The 21218-nt window shown below is 50.9% G+C and overlaps 1 protein-coding gene across 1 annotated transcript; it reads left to right on the forward strand.

Moving 5' to 3' along the window:
* The first annotated feature begins 60 nt into the window (after positions 1-60).
* TMEM143 (transmembrane protein 143) lies at positions 61-21175 on the forward strand. Its single transcript, XM_072772841.1, has 8 exons — positions 61-305; positions 660-900; positions 2263-2367; positions 11353-11547; positions 12399-12529; positions 13486-13765; positions 18979-19168; positions 20099-21175. The coding sequence occupies exons 1-8, from the start codon at positions 283-285 to the stop codon at positions 20338-20340; spliced, it is 1407 nt and encodes a 468-aa protein (XP_072628942.1). The 5' UTR covers positions 61-282; the 3' UTR covers positions 20341-21175.
* The last annotated feature ends 43 nt before the right edge of the window (positions 21176-21218 follow it).

Here is a 21218-nt window from a genome sequence, read left to right on the forward strand (position 1 = left end):
GCGGGAGCTCTGCCCCGCCCCAGTCCTCCCGGGAGTCTCGCGCCCGCTCCGCCCCCTTCCCTTTGAAGCACGCGGACAAGGAGACACTTCCGCAGCGCATGCGCTGCGCTCAAACAAGGGGAGAGAAGAAAGGCTGGAAGATTGCGCATGCGCAGTTGAGACAGCGCGTTAGGGGAAAGATGGCGTTCGGTGACCCAGGCTTTGCGCGCATGCGTCTTACTGTAGGCTGAAGCCGAACCTTAGGGACCCAGGACGCCTTCCTACACATGCGCAGGAGGCTCAATGACAGTCGAGCGTTGGCTAAGGTGAGGGAGAGGGCGGAGGTTTGCATGGCCGGGGGAGGGCCGCCTTGCACCCCCTAGGTAGTCTTTCCGACGATCTCCTATGGTCCTCAGATCCACCTGCCGCCTAGACCCCTCAGAAGCCCATTGTACCACTGCAGGGTCTCTGGGCCCGAAAAACGCCCCAGGATTCAAGACTAATGACCCCTGCTTGGGGCGCCGGCCAAAATGAGCATTGTGGGAGGGCACAAGGCAAGACGGGCTGCAAGATGGGCAGATGGGCTCGGCGCCCTGCCCGGGGCAGGGACAGCCCCTGGAGGTGGAGAGGGTGCGTTTCCTTTAAATGGCCTTTGACCCCTGTCCTTTTCCCTCGTTCAGGCTCCAGGGGAAGGGTCTGGCCATGCTGCATGTGACCCGGGGGGTCTGGGGATCCAGGGTCCGAGTATGGTCCCTGTTGCCCACGCTCCCCGGGCCCCCCCGGGCCCTGTCGTCACTGGCGACCAAGATGGGGGAGTACCGCAAGATGTGGAACCCCACGGAGCCCCGCGACTGGGCCCAGCAGTACCGCGAGCGGTTCATCCCGTTCTCCAAGGAGCAGCTGCTCCGCCTCCTAATACAGGTACCTCCGGTCCCGGGTCCAAGAGCCGGGGGACTACGACTCCCGGCAGGCATCGCGGCGGCACAGCCCTGCGTGCTATAGAAGGCTGTTCCGGTGCCTCCTGGGAGTTGTAGTTCCTTTTCCTCTTCTCCCAGGTGGGCGTGGCGTTGGACTGCAGGGACAGACCTGTGAGATGCTGATGTAGCAGCAATTCTGGATTTGTTCTGGGAGCTTGAACAACCCTCTCTGGGGCATGGTTTTGATCTCTGAAAAATGGGCAGAATAATTATTCTCATCATAACTATTACCACTACTTAGTAATAATTATGCCAGCGAAGATGTAATCATAATTATCACATTGTTTGAGCTCTTACTGTATGGCACAGTGCTAAGCATTTTCCACGCCTTGTTGAATCTTCAGAACAACGCAGTAAGAGAGAGACTACTATTGTTCCCATTTTACAAATGAGGTGACTGAAGCAAGAGGAGAAAGAAAGTTACTTACTCAAGGCCATGTTGTTGTGGCCCACGTTAGAACCCAAATGGTCTGACTCCAGGGGAGGGCAGCAACTATGGTCTCTGATGAGGCGTTAGGCACCTGCTCTACTCTGAAAGTCATGATCTGACACCAGAGCTAAGCTCTTAACTGACTATCATCATCCTACTTGTCATTATAGAGGATTATCGTTCCTTTAAAAATCATTTATTGAACACCTTTGTATGTACTAAGTAAGACCTGTGCTAGACTTTATCCACAAGCACACACATAGATATCGACACACATACACAAACACACAGGTATGTATATGAACACAGAATTGCATCAAATTCTCACCATCACTCTCTGAGAAAGAGGGTGTGATCCTCTGTTGCTGATAAGGGGAGAGGTCCAGAGAGATGAAGACATTCACTTAGAGCACCAAGATGGGAAGCATAAAGAGGCGATTAAATATGTGTGTTCTGGAGTCAGGTAGGTCTGGATTAGAGTCTCAGCTTCTCTTTATACAAACGTTGTGGCCCTCAGCAAGCGACTTCCCCTGAGCCTCAGTTTCTCTTTCTGAAAAGTGGGTGTGATAATTCCATCTCTGTACAGCCTCTGGAGAAAAATATGCCAACAAACAGAGGCTGGTACACAATAAGCATTGTGTGAATGTCAGCGAGTGAGTGTCAAAGCGGGAACTTGATCTTCTAACTCTTTCCACTGTCTGTTTTCTGCTACACTGGGCTGGCTCAGTTTCTTGGTCAGTAAAATTAGCTGTCCCCCACCCCAAGCAAAACAAGATCTTAAAAAGCCTTGGTCATATGGACTGCCAGAGAAAGAAATCCTCCCCAAGAGGAGGGGGAAAGAAGCCTAAAGAGAAGTTTTGCTTCCTGAGGTAACAGGAATTCCACTCCAGCCCTGCGGAGAAGGCAGCTTTGGAGGATTTTGCAGCCCACGTGGACTTCTGCACCTTGTTCCACTACCACCACACCCTGGCCCGGCTGCAGGTGAGGACCAGGCCCCTTGAACCTTGATGTGCTTGTTAGCTTATCCATCATTCAGTAAAAATCTTCTGAGCCTCTACTTGGAACCCGGCCCTCTTTTAAGCACGGGGGATGCAGCAGTAAGTGGAACAGATGAAGCCACGTCCTTGTGGAGCAGGCACCCGGTTGGGGAGATAGATGATTGATAGATAGATAGATAGATAGATAGATAGATAGATAGATAGATAGATAGATATAAAATGGAATGCCCCAGAGCCATAAGTGCTGTGAAGAGCAATGGAGCATAGTAGCAGGATAGAGCAGGATGACATGAGGGCTTGTTTTAGGGTGATCAGGGAAGGCTTCTCTGAGGAGGTGACAGGTGATTTAAGACCTGAGTAAAGACAGAGCCCAATGGATATCTGGTGGCAGGGGTGGGGGTGGGGGAGGTAGGCACATTTCAGGTGGAGGGAAAAGCAAATGCAAAGGCCCTGGGGGTACATATGGAGAGTTGGAAGAATGGGGAAGGGAGCATTGTGGCTGGAGGGGTGTGAGTGAGGGAGAGAGGGCAGGAGATGAAGGCAGAGAGGGATTGAGGGTACACTGTTGTCTGGCCCTGTGGGCAGTGGTGAGGACTCCGCTTTGACTTTAAGTTAGCTGAGAGCCACAGGAGAGCTCTGTGCAGAGGAGGGATGTGTGATTTAGGTGTTAACAGGAACCTTCTGGAACAGACTGTCAGAGGCAGGGAGATCTATTCAGAGTCAATTATGTTTGTCCAGGTGAGGGATAATGGCAGCCCCAGCAAGAGTAATAGCAGTGGAAGTGGGGAAAAGTGGTCAGACGCTGGTAATGGTTGGAAGGGATCAGCATTTGGCTGTGCGGGCGGGCAATGAGGGAAAGGAAGAAGTCAGGGGGTGCCTCCAGCAGTTAGGGCCTGCTCCTCTGGAAGAATGGAACTGCCATTTGCTGAGATGCGGAAGACATGGCGGGGGCAGGAGGCAGATCTGTGGGGAAGACGCGAACTCAGTTTTCCACTTGGGAACCTGAGATGCTTATTAGACAGCCAGGTGGAGAGCCAGGTGGCGCTAATATGGGCTCTGGAGGTCGTGGGAGGGGTCTGGGCTGAGCAGGAGCCCCTGGGAGCATATAAACGGTACTAAATGAGATCATCAGGGGGATTAGCTGAGCCCTGGGACATGCTAGCCTTGAGATCAGGAAGGGGAACTGGAACCCGTGAGGGGGACAGCCAAGGAGCAGCCAGAAAGAGAAGTGGAACCCCAGGAAAGAGTAATGTCGGCAAGCCACATTCTCCACATCCTCCTTCCCCTCTCAGGATCCTGGCTGTGTCGGATCAGTGATCAGCCTCAGTGATTTTCTGTGCAGGACTCACAGAGCTCAGAAAAGCTGTAATGCTCACAGTAATAGTTTATTACAACAAAAGGATAGTGAACAAAATCAGTAAAGGAAAAAGGCCAGGAGGTGGGGTCCAGGAGAGGCCAGGCAAGCTTCCTGTTGTCTCTCTTAGAGGAGTCTTGCAAGATGACACTTAGTTCTCTTGCCAGTGAGGTGTGCCAGCATGCATGGAGTATTGCCCAGGGAAACTCACTGGAGCCCTAGTGTCCAGGACTTTTTTTTTAAGATTTTATTTTTAAGTAATCTCTGCACTCAGTGTGAGGCATGAACCCACAATCCAGCTGCGCACCCCACCTGGTGTCCAGGATCTTTATTGAGGGTCGGTCAGCGTTTGTGTGGCTGACTTCAGTCACCAGCGCCCCTCCAGAGGTCAGACGGCTACTTCCTGGCCCAAGGTCCCACCATAAATCCCATTGTTAGCCTAGACTAGCTGCTGTGGCCCAAGGCCCCAGGTAAAACCAAAGATTCTTATCAAGCACATTTCCAAGGGCTTAGATAGTTATCTTAGGAGCCAGTCAAGGGCCGGTCCTTTGGAATGTTCAGGGTTTGGACAACCCAGGCCTTCTAGTCAACCCTTTACTGCACACCGCCACTGCCCTCCTGTGCGTTCCCTCTTTGCTTTGAAAAGTAACAACAACCCCTGTTGCTAAGCACTCACCCTGGGTCAGGCTCCTGGACTTCTTCCTGTGGCCTGGAGAGGCAGCTGCCGTTAGTTCCATTTACAGAGACAGATACTGAGGCTCCGGGAGGGCCGGCTGGGGCCAGAATTTGCACCTGTGTCTGACTGCCTCTGAGCCCTAGCCTGGGGTCCAGGAGAGGCAGGGATTTTGTTTATTTATTTATTTTTAAAGATTTCATTTATTTATTGTATCATAAGATACACACATAGAGGCAGAGACATAGAGAGAGGGAGAAGCAGACTCCCCTCTGAGCAGGGAGCCTGATGTGGGGCTAGATCCCAGGACCTGGGGATCATGGCTTGAGCCAAAGGCAGATGCTTAACCAACCATGCCAGCCAGGAACCCCAAGGCAGAGCTTTTAAAAAATGTTACTTAGAAATCTATCATTTTGGGCAGCCTGGTGGCTCCCCGGTTTAGCGCCGCCTTCAGCCCAGGGTGTGATCCTGGAGACCCGGGATCGAGTCCCACGTCAGGCTCCCTTCATGGAGCCTGCTTCTCCCTCTGCCTGTGTCTCTGCCTCTCTCTCTCTCTCTCTGTCTCTGTGTCTTTCATGAATAAATAAATAAAATCTTTAAAAAAATCTATCATTTTATTCTATAAACATTTAATATGTAGAGACACAGAATACATATACAGTGAAGATTATTCCCACTAAGGCAGGAGGTCTTATTTAAACTGAGATGCTAAGAGGAGAAGAGCAGGGTAGAAGCAGAGGCAGGTGAGACACACCATAGGGGACCCTTACTGGTGACCTAAGTCCCTTGAGGAAACTCCCTTGTGCAGGAAAAGAATAGCTGACTTCATTGTTTATGAGCTACGCTAGTGACCTTGGCAGGTGACCTCTCTCTGCACCTCCTTTGCCTTGTTTATCATTGAATTCATTCAGTGGGTATGTATGTATGTATTTTATTTTATTTTATTTTTTTTAAAGAAATGAGCTTTTTTTAAAAAAATTTAAAAAATTTTTAAAATTTATTTATGATAGTCACACAGAGAGAGAGAGAGAGAGAGGCAGAGACACAGGCAGAGGGAGAAGCAGGCTCCATGCACCAGGAGCCCGACGTGGGATTCGATCCCGGGTCTCCAGGATCGCGCCCTGGGCCAAAGGCAGGCGCCAAACCGCTGCGTCACCCAGGGATCCCTATTTTATTTTATTTTTTTATTTTTTTTTGTATGTATGTATTTTAAAGTTTGATTGATTGATTGATTGATAAGAAAGAGAGTCAATAGAGAGAGGAGCAGAGGGAGATGGAGAGAGAATCCCAAGCAGGCTCTAGGCTCAGCACAGAGCTCAACATGGGGCTCGATCCCACAACGCTGAGATCACTACCCAAGTGGAAACCAAGAGTCTGACACTCAACTGACTGAGCCACCCAGGTGCCCCTCCGTGGATATTTATTGAGCACCTACTGTGTCCTCCAAATTGTTCCAGGTCCCAGGACATAGTGGTGAGCCTGACAGATGTGTATCTCTGCCTCATGGGATCACATTCTAGTGATAAGATTGCCAGATAAAGTAGAGAACACCTAGTTTATTCCTTTCCGACTGCTGCCATAACAGATTACCATAACCTGAATGGCTTCAAACAGCAGAAATTTGTTCTTTCAGAGTTCATGAGGCTAGAAGTCTGAAATCAAAGTGTGGGCAGGATTCATTTCTTGTGGAGGCTTTGCGGGGGGACTGTCCCCGTTCCCCTCTCCTAGCTCATGGTAGCCACTGTCCTTGGCCTTCCTTAGCTGATAGAAACAATAGTTCAATCTCTGTCTCCTATCTTCTCATCACCTTCTTCTGCTACTCTGCATGTCCTTCTCCGTCTCTTATAAAGGACACTCTCATAGGATTTAGGGCCCACCTTAATCCAGGATGATCTCATCCTGGGATTCTTACCTAATTAGACCTGCAAAGACCCTATTTCCAAATGAGGTCATATTCTGAGGTTCTGAGGAGACATGAATTTTTAGAGGACACCGTTCAACCCTCTGCATCCAGTTAAATTTGAATTTCAGATAAGCTATGAATAATTTATTTTGTAGTATAATTATGTCCTATATCATACAGCCCTCAGATATTGCATGGGATGTACTTAAACCCAAAAAATTGTTGGTTGTTGATCTGGAAATCAAATCTAACTTGGTGTACTGATTTTATTATTTTATTTTATTTTATTTTATTTTATTTTATTTTATTTTATTTTATTTTATTTTATTTTATTTTATTATCTATCTATCTATTTACTTATTTTTGCTAAATCTGGTAACCCTAATTAAGAAGAAAAAGAAAGCAGGAATGTTTTGTAACTTTAGGTAGAATCGTCAGGGAAGGGCTCACTGAGGGGGTGACATTTGAGCAGAGACCAGGAGGAGGCAAGAATGAGCTATGAGATCTGCAGGAACAGTAAGTGCAAAGGCCCTGTGGCAGGAGTGTGCATGGTGTGTAGGAGAAACAGCAAAGAGGCTGAGTGAGCAATGGGAAGACAGCTAGAAATGAGGGCAGAGATGAGCCTGGGGCCCAGATCCTGTAGAGCCTCCTGGGGACAGTGAGGACTTTGACTCTGAGTGAGGTGGAAGCCACCAGAGGGCTCTGGGCAGAGAGCTGTGAACCGACTTCAGTGACAATAGGTGCCCTCTGGTGGCTGCCTGAGGAATAGATTGGGTTGGGGCTGCTGAATGGGAACAGGGAGACCAATGGTCTGGCCATCACAACAGTCCAGGGGGTGAGGGTAGCTCAGGCCTGGAGTAAGTAGAGTATGAGAGGGTGGTGGTGAGAAATGGTCAGATTCTGGATCTGTTTTCAATGTGGGGCCATCAGGATTTGCTAATCGATTCAATGTGTGAGAAATAGAGGAGCCCAGGCTTTGGGCCTAAGCACCTAGAAGGATGGACTTGGCCTCTCCTGAGCTGGATAGGGTGGTGGGAGAAGCAGGTCTGGGGAGGAGTGTCGGGACCCCAGTTTGGGATGTAGTGGGTTTGAGAGGATGTCCATTAGATGCCTGCATGGAAGTGTCAAGAGGCCTGTCAGACATCTGCGGGCAAGCACTGAGTGGGCTCTTGGTGTGTAAGTCCGGAGTTCACGAATGACATCAGCAGCAAATTCAGGCCTGTACCTTGCCCTCAGGCAGCTGAGCTTGGGTGGTGGGGACAGTTGTGAGTCAGACACTCTCCTCTGATGAGCAGATGGATTCAGACAGTGAACTCACTGGACATGGTTTGTTGCCAGTAGATAACAAAGCTGACCTTGGTTTCTGTACCGAACTGTGTGCAAATTGAAAAAACGTGCCCCTTGCCCTCTTCTGATGCTGCGGTGTCTTATGGTAGTTGCTATCCACATGCGGCTGTTTAAATTTGAGATCATCAAAATTCAGAAATTCCATTCTTCCATTGTATTCACCCCATTTCAAGTACCCAGTAGCCACTTGTGACCAGCGGTAAGCTATTGGATGGTGCAGATCTAGATGTTTCTATCATTGTTCTGTTGGATGGTTGCTGCTCTATAATCTTTATTTCCATCTGAAAGGGTGACTGTTAGGATAAATGTATATGTCTGCAGCATCTAAAATGGTACTTATTAGATCTGGCACCGTTGTGCAGTATACACTCTGCCCAACCTTACAAGGCAGCTCTGCTCAGCCTAAAGAGCAGAGGAAGGTTTTTTGAGAGTGATAAGGGAGCTGGAATATTATAGAAGAATAGGATTTCAGTAGTGGAAAGGGAAAGGGGCCCGGAGAGTTTCTTAACAGCTGGTGCAATGTCCCTCTGCCTGGAGGAACTTACACCAGTGTGGCTGGTGTTGAGCCCCCAAGGGGGATTGTGGTGTTAGGTCCTCAGAAGCCTTGAAGGACATGGAACAGAGCATGGTCCTACTTCATCAGGGCAGTAGGAGCCTTGGAATGATTTTAGCAGGAGATCAACATGGTTAGATGTGTAATTCCCAGTATGTCACTTCCTGGCTGTGTGACCTTGGGCAATTACTTAACCTCTCTGTGCCTCAGGTCCCACATCTGTAAATGAGGATAACAAAAGTACCATTGTCACATGGTGAGACCGTGTATACCTGTTTCACACAGTCCCTGACACTATATAAACGTGCACTATCATTTATTATTGCTGTTGTTATGGTTTGATAGAATCTTGGCTGCTGTGTAGAAGACAGATTGTTGGGGGTGAGGGAATTTGGGGAGATCATTGAGAAGGCCGTTAGACTTATCCGGGCAGGAGGAGGAGATGGTGGTGTGGATGGGGCAGGGCTAGGGGGCAAAGTGGCGATCCATTTTGGACGATAGAATCAGCAGAACTTGTTGTGTGGGGGAAAGGAGCAGCAGGGGTCACCTGTGATATCCAGGTTTCTGGCCCGGAGTCCTGGGCGCAGGTGGATGTGAAATGCCCAGAAGAGAATCTGACTCGCAGCGGATGCCTGATGAATGCAGATTTCTCTCTCCTCCAGCTCTGAGCTTCCCTCCCTCTCAAACTACAGCTCAGTCCTGGAAGTAGAATTTCTCAAGGTCACTCTGTGAGTCCGAGAACTTGGCCTGTGGGACCTGAAGGACTTCTGGCACAGGTCGTTGTTCTCAGCTGGAGTCCGTCCTCCAGGCAGCATTCCCCAGCCCTGGGAGCTCCTTCAGAAGGGGATTTGCAGGGCACCTGGGTGGCTCAGTGGTTGAGCATATGCCTTTGGCTCAGGGCATGATCCTGGAGTCCCAGGATCGAGTCTTGCATTGGGCTCCCTTCAGGGAGCCTGCTTCTCCCTCTGCCTATGTCTCTGCCTCTCTCTGTGTGTCTCTCATGAATAAATAAAATCTTAAAAAAAAAAAAAAAAGTAGAAGAAGAAGAAGTAGGGAATTTGCTAGGCTTGGCTGACCTGCTCAGTTGTTTCCACGGCCCGGGGCCTTCCCACCTCCAAACTTTTGCTAAGGGTGTTCCTCCCACTTGGAGTACCTCTTTCCTTCAATTCAAAATTGTACCTAGCCTAGACAAGTTCCTCCTTCAGGCTACCTCTCCTGAGAGACAGGCTTGTTTATGTGCTTGTTAATGGGCTTGTTTTCTGGGTCAGTGACATCCCTGTGAGGCTCACTGTATGGTCTGGGGCAAGTCATCTGTCATCCTGAGACAAGCACAGGCCAAGCACCAAGAAACTCACTGCCTTATTCATTCATTGAGTCAACAACTTTCAAAAAATATTTATTTATTTATTTATTTATTTATTTATTTATTTATTCATTCATTCATTCATTCATTCATTCATTCATTCATTCATTCATGAGAGACACAGAGAGAGGCAGAGACACAGGCAGAGGGAGAAGCAGGCTCCCTGCAGGGAACCTGATGAGGAACTAGATCCCAGGACCCTGGGATCACGACAAAGTCAGATGTTGCTCAACCACTGAGCCTTTCAGGTGACCCTGAGTTAACAATTCTTGTATGTATTGTGTGGGGGGAGTGGTAGGTGCATAAGATGAGGTGGGTGGGGTGGAGCCCCTTTTGTGGGCCACCTTGAAGGTGGTGGGACAATTGCAGCGGGGAGCCACTGTGGGGAGAGGGTGTGGGATCTGTTTCTAGTCTAAATGAGCTCTTTGTAGCAGTTTCATGGAGAGTGCTTTAGAAGTGGCCAGAGAAGAAGCAGGGAGAACAGAAGCCCAACATGATTGTTGAGGTAGGAGGAGAAGGTGGCCGGATGAGAAGGTGGCCATGGAGACGGAGGGTGGGGATGATGGACTCAAGGGTGACTCAGGGGTTCTAGCCAGTGAACTTGCTAAAGGATTGAATGGTGGGGGGGGGGGTGCAGGTAGTGAAGAGAAGGAAGGAATCAAAGATGCCTCCGTGGGATACCTGGGTGGCTCAGTGGTTGAGTGTCTGCTTTGGCCTCAGGGTGTGATCCCAGAGTCTCAGGATCAAGTCCCACAATGGGCTCCCTGCATGGAGCCTGTTTCTCCCTCTGCCTATGTCTCTGCCCCTCTCTGTGTGTCTCTCATGAATAAATAGTCTTTAAAAAAAAAAAAAAAAGGGTGCCTCCGAGATCTCTGATGAGAGCATCTGTAGAATTGGGTAGTGCTGTTTCCTGAAATGAGAGGCTGGAGGAAGGAGAGGAAGAAATGGAGCATTCTCCTTGGGTCATGTTGGATGTGAGATGCTGTTTCCAATAGGGAAGGGGTGAATCAATGCAGAGATTGTTGACTATGAGAGAAGAATCCCTGAATGGCGTTTTTATTGAAAGATGGGGACAGGGGGATGTGACCTGTGGCTCAACTTGCTGGCTTTGAGGTGATTGACATCCAAAGAGAAATGTCAACCAGAGAGTTTGCATGAGTCAGCATAAAGGCTTAGCTGCTATAACAAGCAGATCTCACCACATGATGGTTTAAAGGAAGTGGAGGATTATTTCTCTCCCACCTGACGGTCCTGTGGTAAGTGGCCCAGGGTTCCACATGAGGCTGTTCTAGGACCCAGGGTCCCTCCATTGTGTTGCTGTGCTGTTCCTTTAGAACATTTCCTTCACCCCCCTGTGCTCAAAATCAAGCTGTGGGCAAAGTGGTGTTTTCAGCTGGATGAGACAAATCTTCTGGCCACATCCAGACTCAGGGAGGCTGGGAAACTCATTCTCTCCATGCCTGCCTGTGTATCCCCTTCCCCTCCATGACTGGGGAGAGGAGGAGGATAGATAGATGCTCATGCCCCAGTACCGGATATTAAGTCTGGAATCTGGAGCCTGGGTCTGGGCTAGAGATGCAAAGCCGCAAAGAGATGATACCCAGAGATGCCCAGAGTGGTGTTTTAATGAGGTGACTCAAAGTGAGCTGGAAGAGAGGAACGGGGAGAGGACCCAATACAAGCCTCGGGGCACCCTGTTACCTAAAGCGTGGGCCAGGGACAGTCCCTCATGCTGTGCAGTAGCCCAGTTTTCTTCCCTCTGACTCTCTCCTCAGGCCTTGTATGACCCCATCAACCCCGACAGGGAGACCCTCGACCAGCCTTCGCTTACGGACCCCCAGCGTCTGTCCAATGAGCAGGAGGTGCTTCAGGCCCTGGAGCCCCTGCTGGCCCAGGCTAACTTCTCTCCACTCTCTGAGGACACTCTGGCCTACGCTCTGGTGGTCCATCACCCTCAGGATGAGGTCCAGGTGCCTGTCTTCCAGGGGAGAACCAGAACTCCTGGGAGGCCTTGGGGTAGGGATGGAGCCTTTGGGAAGCAGAGGCTGCTGGGAGTTGTCCTGAGCACAGAGCATGAGCCCATGGAGCATTTTTTGGTTAATTCGAATAAGGCACCTCTTTCCCAGTCACCGTACTGCCATCTGTTGGAAAAGTATCATAATATACCAAGCTTCTTAGGCCTAGATACCTTAACACCATCGGCCAGAAAAGTGTAATAATAAATAATACAAAAAACGTTTTGTCCTTAAAGTCAACAAAATTATAATAAAAATACTAAAATCTTCCAAAGTCCCCCATTTTAGTGATTTTTTTAAGACTTACTTTTTTTTTCTGAAGTCATATTTTATTGTCTGAAATTGGGATATGACTTATAAGTGATGGTATGGCAAAGTTTGAATTGGCAATACTTTCCCTTTTTTAGTTGCTTCGTAAAATAAGGAATATCCCACATTGGTGATCATAGTACAATATATAAATGTATCAAAGTAACATGTTATGTACCTTAAGCTTACACAGTGTGACAGGTCATATTTATTCAATTAAAAAGTCATAGAGTATCTTAAAATCAGTAGCCTCTTAGATTTTCGGAAATGTGGTAATAAAAATGACTATGAAGTAAATGGTGCCATCGTGCATAGTATGCTTTGTGCAGTATACAACATGAGCAACTATATGTGGCCACCCTGCCTAGACATTGGGTGATAATAAGCCTTGGAGAGGAGTAGAAATCCTTGAAGGGTGGGGCATCTAATTCTAGTAGCCTGTACTCTCACCCCAGCCCATGCTAAGCTGCCTCTGCTTCCTTTGTCTCCCTCGCCAGGTGACAATAAATTTGGATCAGTATATCTACATGCAGTTCTGGGCCCTGGGCCAGCGAGTTGGGCAGATGCCCCGTAAGTCCAGCGTGGGCTCCAAACGTGGCTTCTTCAGCAGGTCGCCCCCCACAGAGAGGTGAGGCGGCCCCTGTTCCCCAGCTGCAGCGAGAGGGAGCAAGGTTAGAGTCGAGAGGGGACTGACAGGTCAGTGTTTGGATTTGGGTGTCTGGGGCCTGGTGAGGGAAGTCAAGAAAGGGGTGGGGAGATCACCCAAATGCTGCCTTTTCTTCCCAGGGAAATATAAGAACTACAATGCCCAGGGGAAGAGAAAGGGTAGGGATACTTCTTGTTTTCCAAATGAGGACGGCTGAGGCTCAGAAAGGGACGGTCACATTCTGAGAAAATGGCACAGCAAGGACTCTGATGAACATCATATTTTTAACAGAGGCTATTCTAATACAGAGCAGGGTCAGGAGAGCTGGATATCTTGGGCCTGTAAATTACCCAGTCTTTTCTGGAAATCCATTTATCGGATATGGTCACGAATCCAAAAAAACAAAACAAAATAGAACAACCCAAAGACAAAACAAAACAAAACCCAAACCCCTCATATCCCTAGATGCCCCTCAGTAATTCCACTTCCAAGAATCTATTCCAAGGAGATATTTATACTTGCAGACTGTGTGTTTAATTATCTATCTCTCACGCTGGACTATAAGCTCCACAAAGGCAGCGACTGACTCATCTTGCTGTCTCTCCAGAGCTTAATAGCATGCCCTGGCTCCTAGCAGCCACTCTAAATTAAAAGTAGACTCCGAATTTGAAAAAGAACAAAAAGCTTTTTATTCAGCTCTCCTTTACCAAGTACACGAAACCAGAAGCAACCTCTGTGTCCAGTAACAGGGGATTGCATTATTTAACTGATGCCCTGTTGTTGGGCACTTAGTTTACTTTGCATTTTCCTCCCACCACCATTAAGTAGCCTTTGCAATGATCATGTGACTACAGAGGTAGAGAGTGTCCTGGGGCTGGAGGGGCTCCCTGGGGTGGTCCTGACACCTCCCCACCCCCACCTCCCGTCTTTGTTGTCAGGAGGTACTTTAAGCGGGTGGTTCTGGCAGCCCGAACGAAGCGGGGGCACCTGGTGCTGAAGAGCTTCAAGGACACGCCGTTGGAGGGTCTGGAGCAGCTGCTGCCAGAGCTAAAGGTGCGCACATCCGCCATGCAGCGTGCCCTGCTCAACCTCACGCTCTTTGTCTCGGGCATGGCATTGTTCGTCAACGTGGGCATGGTGGTGCTGACAGACCTCAAGATGACCACCTCTCTGCTGCTACTACTCTTTGCTATTTTCATGGGCCTGCGGGCCTCCAAGGTAAGCAGACTACCCAATGTGCTCCCTGGGCCCCTGCTGCTGGGTGTTTGGCCAGAAGGTCAGGCCACCCTATAGTTTTATTTCGTGCGTTATTCCTGCTTTGTGTCATTCCTACTTTCCCTCCCTCCCTCCCTCCTTCCCTTCCTTCTCTACCTTGTGTACCCCAACATGACCTTGGGCAGGCTTCTTGATCTCTCTGTGCTTCCATTTCCTCACCTGGAAAATGGAGACAAGAGTAAGACCTGCCTTGTAGGGTTGTATGCCCGAAGATTGTTTTCCTGATGCCATGAAAAGCACGGGGCACAGTGCCTGGTGTGCAGTAGGCGCTGTATGAGTGTTCACAGCCAGCCATTAAGTGCCTGTTTTAGAGGCAGTTTTAGTAAATTGGTGAAGTTGTTTTAGAACTGGACTGCCTGGGTTTGAATGGAGCTCTTCTATCTTCTAGCTGTGTGACCTTGAACAGGCCACTTAACCTCTCTGTGCTTCAGCTCCCACACCTGGAGAGTGGGGATGACAAGAACTTAATGCATACAGTTGTTGTGGGGATTAACTGGATGAATATGTATGTGATGCTGAGAACAGAGCCTGGCATATAGTACAAAACCTACTATATGAGAGCTATGATTATTATTATTACTATTTTTTTTTATTTTTTTTTTAATTTATTTATGATAGTCACAGAGAGAGAGAGAGAGAGGCAGAGACACAGGCAGAGGGAGAAGCAGGCTCCATGCACCGGGAGCCCGACGTGGGTTCGATCCCGGGTCTCCAGGATCGCGCCCTGGGCCAAAGGCAGGCGCCAAACCGCTGCGCTACCCAGGGATCCCTATTATTATTACTATTATTGTTATTATTATTACTAACTGGGCTGTTGTTCTCTGAATCTGGGCTTCCTCATCCTGGCAGGGTTTCTTTATCACCAGGGGAGCTGTTTTATAAATGCAGCCTCCTGAGCTCCAGCCCAAATGGACTAAATAGGAAACTCTGGGACTGGGTCCCAGGAAACTATATTTTTAACACATTCCCTTCCTGATTCTGCTACATGTGAGTATTTGGCTGCTTCATACAGCTGCGCAGGTTGTTCACCATCCAAGGATTCATGGCTGAGAGGATAGGGTGGGGGCTGAAACCTCACTTGTGCCATGTGGGCTGTCTCCAGGCTGAGTGGGCCCCAGAGGGGCTGCTTATGACCCATTCTTCCCAGGGCTGGCACTGGCCCCAGTGGTGTGGACTGGTATGTGGCGTCCATTGTACTTGATCATTCACTCCCTGGCTCATTGGTTTCCAAGCTGTTTCCAGCCATCCCAGCGAGGTCTTAGGAAGACTGGTAATAAATCCCACAGATAATAGCCAGGCTGAGAGGGTCCAGGGCTGGGAGTGGGGAGATAGCAACTCCTGCTGAGGCCTAGGGGTCAGATGGGATTTAAAGGAAGCTTTGAAAGGGGAAGATTCTGGTGGAGAAGGGGCTGAGCCAGCAGAGCTTGGGGAATCTCACAGGGCTGGAGTCCGGGGTACAGGGGGGAGAAGTGAGGCCCCAGAGGGTGTCAAGGGACTTGAATGGCAGAGTATGGACCCTAGGCTTTATCCACAGAGCAGCAGTTGCCATGGAAGAGTCACGAGCACAGAGGGAGTGCAGCAACCATGAAAGGGGTGGGGCTGTGAGGCCAGTGGCCTGGAGGTGCTGGTGAGGGGTGTCAGCTGGTCTGGGGGGGCACCCAGAGTCCCACCTCTCTGAGGCCCCAAGGGGCTGTGGAGCCTCAAGCGCTGCAGGGTCCAGTGTAAAACCATGTTCCCTAGTTAATTGAGTGCATCCATTAAATATTTTCCCACGCTCCCGGCTAAGTGGCTAAGCTCCAATCCTTAAATGTGGGTCCTCTGAGCCTTCTTCCTACATTCTCTTGTTCCTTCCTGTGTGTCAGTCACTCCCAGATATCTGTCTCTGATGCAGGCTTTTCTCCCAGTGTCCAGACCCCTGTCCCTGCCTGCTCCCTCGACGAGTGCCTAAGCCTTTCCTACGGACACTGCATCCCACTGAGCCCAGGATTCTTCTTCCCTGCACCCCCTTCTTCCGAGTCCCTGTCCCTGTCTCAGATCAGATGCCTGGGCGCTGATTTCACTGCAGTACACCCATCCCTCTTTCTGCCCCATGAAAGAGGATCCATTTGTGTGGTTTCCACAGGCAGCTCTCTGTCATCTCTTAGATCTGGGGCTCCCCACTCTGCCTGGAGCTGGCCAACTCAGGGGCAGTCCCCCCTGGGGGGCCCCTTACAGGCACCTCCAGCAGCAGCCCCCTGCCCCCACCCCAACCCTGATCCTGGTTCTCTATCTGTAGAATGTCCTGTGCCCCCAGTCACTGGCTAGACCCCAGGAGATGGCCCTTGCCCTGCCCCCCAGTCTGTTAGTACCCAGCCTGTCCTTCCTGCTCCAATTCTGTGCTCCTCTCATTCCCTCTGTCCTAGCCCCAGCCCAGGTCTTCCCAGCCTCCCTGTCAGTCCTGCCCAGCCCTCCAGCCCATCCCAAGGGCCCCAGAGTCGGCCTCTCTCCTTGCTCGCAGACTGGCCCCAGAAACCTGTTTCCCCAGCCTCATGCAACACAATTGTGTGCTCTAGCTCCACCAAAATATACTGCCAGCACCCCCTCCTCCTGCCCACTCTGCCGCTCCCCGTCACTGCTTTCCCCTTTGCGGATGCTGTTCCCTCTGACCTCAATGTCTTTTCTTCCTGGTTGGGCTGACCATCCTCTGCTCACTCTTTATCCTCAGCTCAGAGGCTCCAGGAAAACTTCCCAGCCTTCTTGGGCCCAGGGGGTGCCCCTTGTGGGCTCCCGTCATACCCAGGCTGAGCACAGAGCAGGCCTGGGGTTGCTGAGAAGCAGGTATCCCAGAGATGTGTCAGGGCTGGTCCTGCCCTGCAGGGAGAGGTGCGGGGCACGCGGATGGACTATCTAACAGAGGTTGCAGTGGCCCCTGCGGGAGCCTGCCAACACAGTTGTTCATCTGTGGGACAGTGTCCACCCTGAACCTTGAGAATGTAGCAGTGAGTATTTTCTAAGAACAGACCAGGGGTGACTTCGGTTGGGCTGAGAGAGAGGGCAGCCTGGGGTAATGTTCTGGGTAAACTGGCTCATCAACATGGGCTGCATTCAGAGAGCAGGAGCAGGAGGTGAGCGGGAGAAATCTTCAGGGGCCAGGCTACGCATCAGGCCAGGGAGTGTGGACTCTCTGAGGGCACTGGGGAGCCATGACAGGGCTGTGAGCAAAGGAAGAGCAGGGTCAGCTCTGGGGCTGTGTGGAGACAGACTGGAAGGGGCAGATGCAGGCAGGAGGAGGCCATGCACCAGGCAGGTAGGAGAGGAGGGGACAGGGCCTATGTACTGAGAGCAAGAATGCTGCCAGGGGTCTGGCCTGTGATGGGATAGATGGCGAGGCCCAGATCTGGAGCCCAAGAAGGGAGAACCGGTAGACAGGGAGGTGGGATGAGGGGCCATGGTGGGTGTTGAAGGGAATACCCAGGTGGCAGCTCTTGTGTCCTCTCCGGGGAGAGAGGGCTGGCCTGTTCTTTGTGCCATGGAGTAGCATGAGCAGCCCACTTAATGTCTGAGAAGTCGACTGCACGAGCTGGCGGGAATAGATGCAAAACCCCGGTGTTTCATCCCAGACTGTCCCTAACAGCGGTTTCCCACATCTCGCCTTCCACCGAAGAGCTGGTGATTGGTTCCAACGCAGGGACACACTGACCGTGCAGGGCCTGTAACAAGGCAGAGCACAGGCACACACAGCCATGTCATCGGTCCTGGGCAGGTCATTTGAGCGATTTCACCTTGGGTCCCCATGTAAGATGGGCAAGCAGCCCGTGCCTTTAAAAGATGGCACTGAGCTTGGAGTGTGGACAGATGAATATTCTAAATATTCCGTAGTGGCTCATGTTGCAATGCCTGTTATGGGCCTGGCACAGTGCCTAGCATCTCATAAACCTCATGTTGATTTCTGGAACCTTTCCTATCCTCCACCTCATTCCACTGATAGTGCCCCCTGAGGATTTAGGTCTTAGCCAATGGCTCATAGCTGGCCGGGGTGGGGGGGTGGGGGGCACAATTGGGCCTGCCCCCAGGCATCCTGACTGTAGGACCCAGCAGGCTGGAACTCATTTTGTAGATGAATGGAAGAATTGGAATGAAGGTGTTTAGTGTGAGCCTCTGGGGGCACCTGTGAGCTCTCTCCTTTCCCTCCGTAGGGACACCAAGGATGGGGTAAGGGATCCAGGTGAGGAGGGGGCAAAGGGTGGGGGAGGGGGCCACCTATTAATAGGCAGCTGGGCCCCAGACTTGCCCCTCCCCCAGTCTCCTTACCTTAAGAGGCTTGGAGTATTTGTTTTCTGTTGACACTTCTCTTGACAATTTAATATTTAAAATCTTTTTATTTTTATTTATTTTTATTTTTTAAGATTTTATTTATTTATTCATGAGAGACACACAGAGGCAGAGACACAGGCCGAGGGAGAAGCAGGCTTCTCGAGGGGAGCCCGATGTGGGACTTAATCCCAGGACCTCGGGATCACGCCCTGAGCTGAAGGCAGATGCTCACCACTGAGCCACCCAGGCGTCCCTAGAACCTTTTTATTATGGCAAACTTCAAACAAATGCAGGAATAGAACAGCACAGTGAGCTCCCATGTAGCCAGCCATTCAGCATCTATAATTCTCTGTAGTCAATCGAGTTTCACCCAAAGACACCCCCTGCTCTCCCATCACTGGGTTATTTTGAAGCAAATCCTAAACATATCGCCTGGAAATACTTTAGTATGTGTCTAAAAGATAAGGACTTAAAAAAAATAATCATAACAGAAAGTTCCAAGGCTAAGGCTCAAATCGTCTGGAAATCCTTGAACAAATCCATTAATAGTTGGCTCAGATAAGCAAACCAGTGAAGCGATTGCTAAAAGCTGTTGGTGGCCTCAGAGTCATTGGGGTTAGAGGGTGTGTGTGTGTATGTATGTGTTTGTGTGTGTGTTAAAAATACAAATATCCAGGCCCCGGTCCTGGGGACCTGAACCCAAGAGGTCTGGGGAAGGCCATGGGAAGGACCAGCCCAGCATTGAGTAACTGGGATAGGGAGGTGGTGATAGTGGTGTATGGGCGGGGGCATGGGGTCCCAGGGGACGCTGCCCCTCCCACCCAGTTCCTCAGCTGAGCCCGTGGGTGCTGTCCCACCTGCAGATGTTCGGACAGCGGCGCAGCATGCAGGCGCTGGAGCTGGCACACATGCTCTACTACCGCAGCACTTCCAATAACTCGGAGCTGCTCAGTGCCCTGGCCCTGCGGGCACAGGATGAACATGCCAAGGAGGCACTGCTGGCACACAGCTTCTTGGCCCGGCTGCCCCGGGGCGCACACGGCCCGTCTAAAGGTAGGACTTGGCCCTGGGGCTCTGGTACCCTGTACCAGGTGGCCCTGCCCTAAGTACTGCCCCGCCACTGCCCCCCCATCCTTTGCTGCCCTGCCCCCATCCCATCTCAACCCAGCATTGACATGGCCCCACTTGGAACAGATTCCATCCTGTCCCTACAAGGTCAAGACATTCCCCTTTCCCCTCACTGAGTCCCAAGTGATCCCCACCCCATTGAGACACCAACCCCAAGCTGCAGACCCAGCACTCCCAGCTCCCACTGGTGAATCTGACCGATTTCTGAGGTGACCTCGGTGGGCAGCAGATGAGACGCCCCCCAACTCTGCTTCAGATATTGATAGACCTGGTCCCTCCTTGCAGTGACCTCCCTATCCTGATCTTATCCTGAAAAGGGTCTTGGATCATCAGACTCCTGGTGTGGCATGCCCTCCTGTGCTGGCGACTTCCCTAGCGCTTCTTCCAAAAGAGACTCTTGTCCCCTCCCTATGTGAGCCTCAGGATTTCTCCTTTTCTTTTTCTTTCTTTTTTTTTTTTTTTTTAAAGAATTTTATTTATTTATTCATGAGAGACAGAGAGAGAAAGGCAGAGACACAGGCAGAGGGAGAAGCAGGCTCCATGCAGGGAACCCAACGTGGGACTCGATCCCGGGTCTCCAGGATCACACCCTGAGTTGAAGGCAGTGCTAAAATGCTGAGCCACCTGCCAACAGAAACCTCCATCTGGAACAAGAGTCCCTGATGTCCTTAGATGAGAGCCCCAGAGCTGGACCCTCCTAGGCCATGTCCCATTTCCCTGCTAACCTCAAGCGTACCCCTAGGCTTCTCCCAAACCCAGACCCTCATGTTCCTTGCCCTGTGCCCTCCCTGCTGGCCCTTCCTGGCCCTCCCAGGCCCCGATCACCTCCTCACAACATCTCTTCTTTCCCTGCAGAGACCTCCCAGTGGCTCCAGTCGGAGGTAGAGAACTGGCTCCTGGCCCAGTCAGGCTGTGCCGTGGCCTTCAACGGAACTCGGGCCCTGGCCCACCTGCAAGCCCTGACCCCCAGCATTGGGATGTTCCCACCCCCGGGTCTCCCCAAGCTAGACCCGTTGCCTACGGTCATTTCCGAGGCCCCCCAGCCAGCACCTAGCAGTGAGGAGCCTGGAGGGAAACCTCCGCCCAGCCTGGCCTAGCCACCTGCTGAGGGGCTAAGCCCCGCCTCCTCCACGATAAGCTGTCAATCAAAGCTACCATGCTTCGCCCCGCCCCAACTTCCACTTACCAACGGCAGTCACTTCCGTTACTGTATTCTTAAAGGAAGCCGGCGATTGAGGCAGCCTACAGTTGCTAGGCACCCCTGAACAGCCAATCAAAGCTTCTTGGCTCTGCTTCTAGGCCGCCCCTTAGTCCCAAACGGAGTTCGGCTGAGGAGGAGTGTCAGCCAATCACAGCCGTCCGGTGCTGCAAACCACCAGGCACCGCCGTTGAACTGTACTCTCCCGAGGCCATAGATCACTGTCTTTTTAGCCCGCTCCGGGCAAGATGCCCAACGCGTCCACCAAGGCGGAGCCCCAGTCTGCAGCCAATGGGAGCGGGTCAGCCCAGCTCTCTGGCCAACTGCCAATGACAGCTGCTGGGCACTCTCCATCCGAGGCTGCCAGTTGTCGCTGCATAGGAGCAACCAATCAGAACGTCTAAAGGAAACCTAATCTTTCTGTCAATTGCCGCTGCTCAAAAGGCAGGTCAACTGCTGATCAGCTGGTCCAGGCTCAAGGGGTTGGGAGCCTTGTGTCAGGCACACGGCCGTGGGTCAAGAGGAACCAGAGACCATCCTCACTTCAAGACTCATGTCCACTCAGGCCCCAACAACCTCAGGTGCCTTCGCTGCCCAGGTCCCTCACTCTTTCTGCAGAAACTACCTCGGTCTGGATCTTTCTTCTACCAGTGGCCTGTGCAATATTTATTGGTCTGTCAATTTCTCCCCTGTCCCCTCTCCCAAAGGAATAAATCATGTTTAATAAATCTAAATGAGTCTGGTACCTGCAGGGGTCAGAGAGAAGGAAAGCATCAG

This window comes from Canis lupus, chromosome 1 (assembly GCF_048164855.1).
Source record: "Canis lupus baileyi chromosome 1, mCanLup2.hap1, whole genome shotgun sequence".
In the NCBI taxonomy this organism is placed as follows: domain Eukaryota; kingdom Metazoa; phylum Chordata; class Mammalia; order Carnivora; family Canidae; genus Canis; species Canis lupus.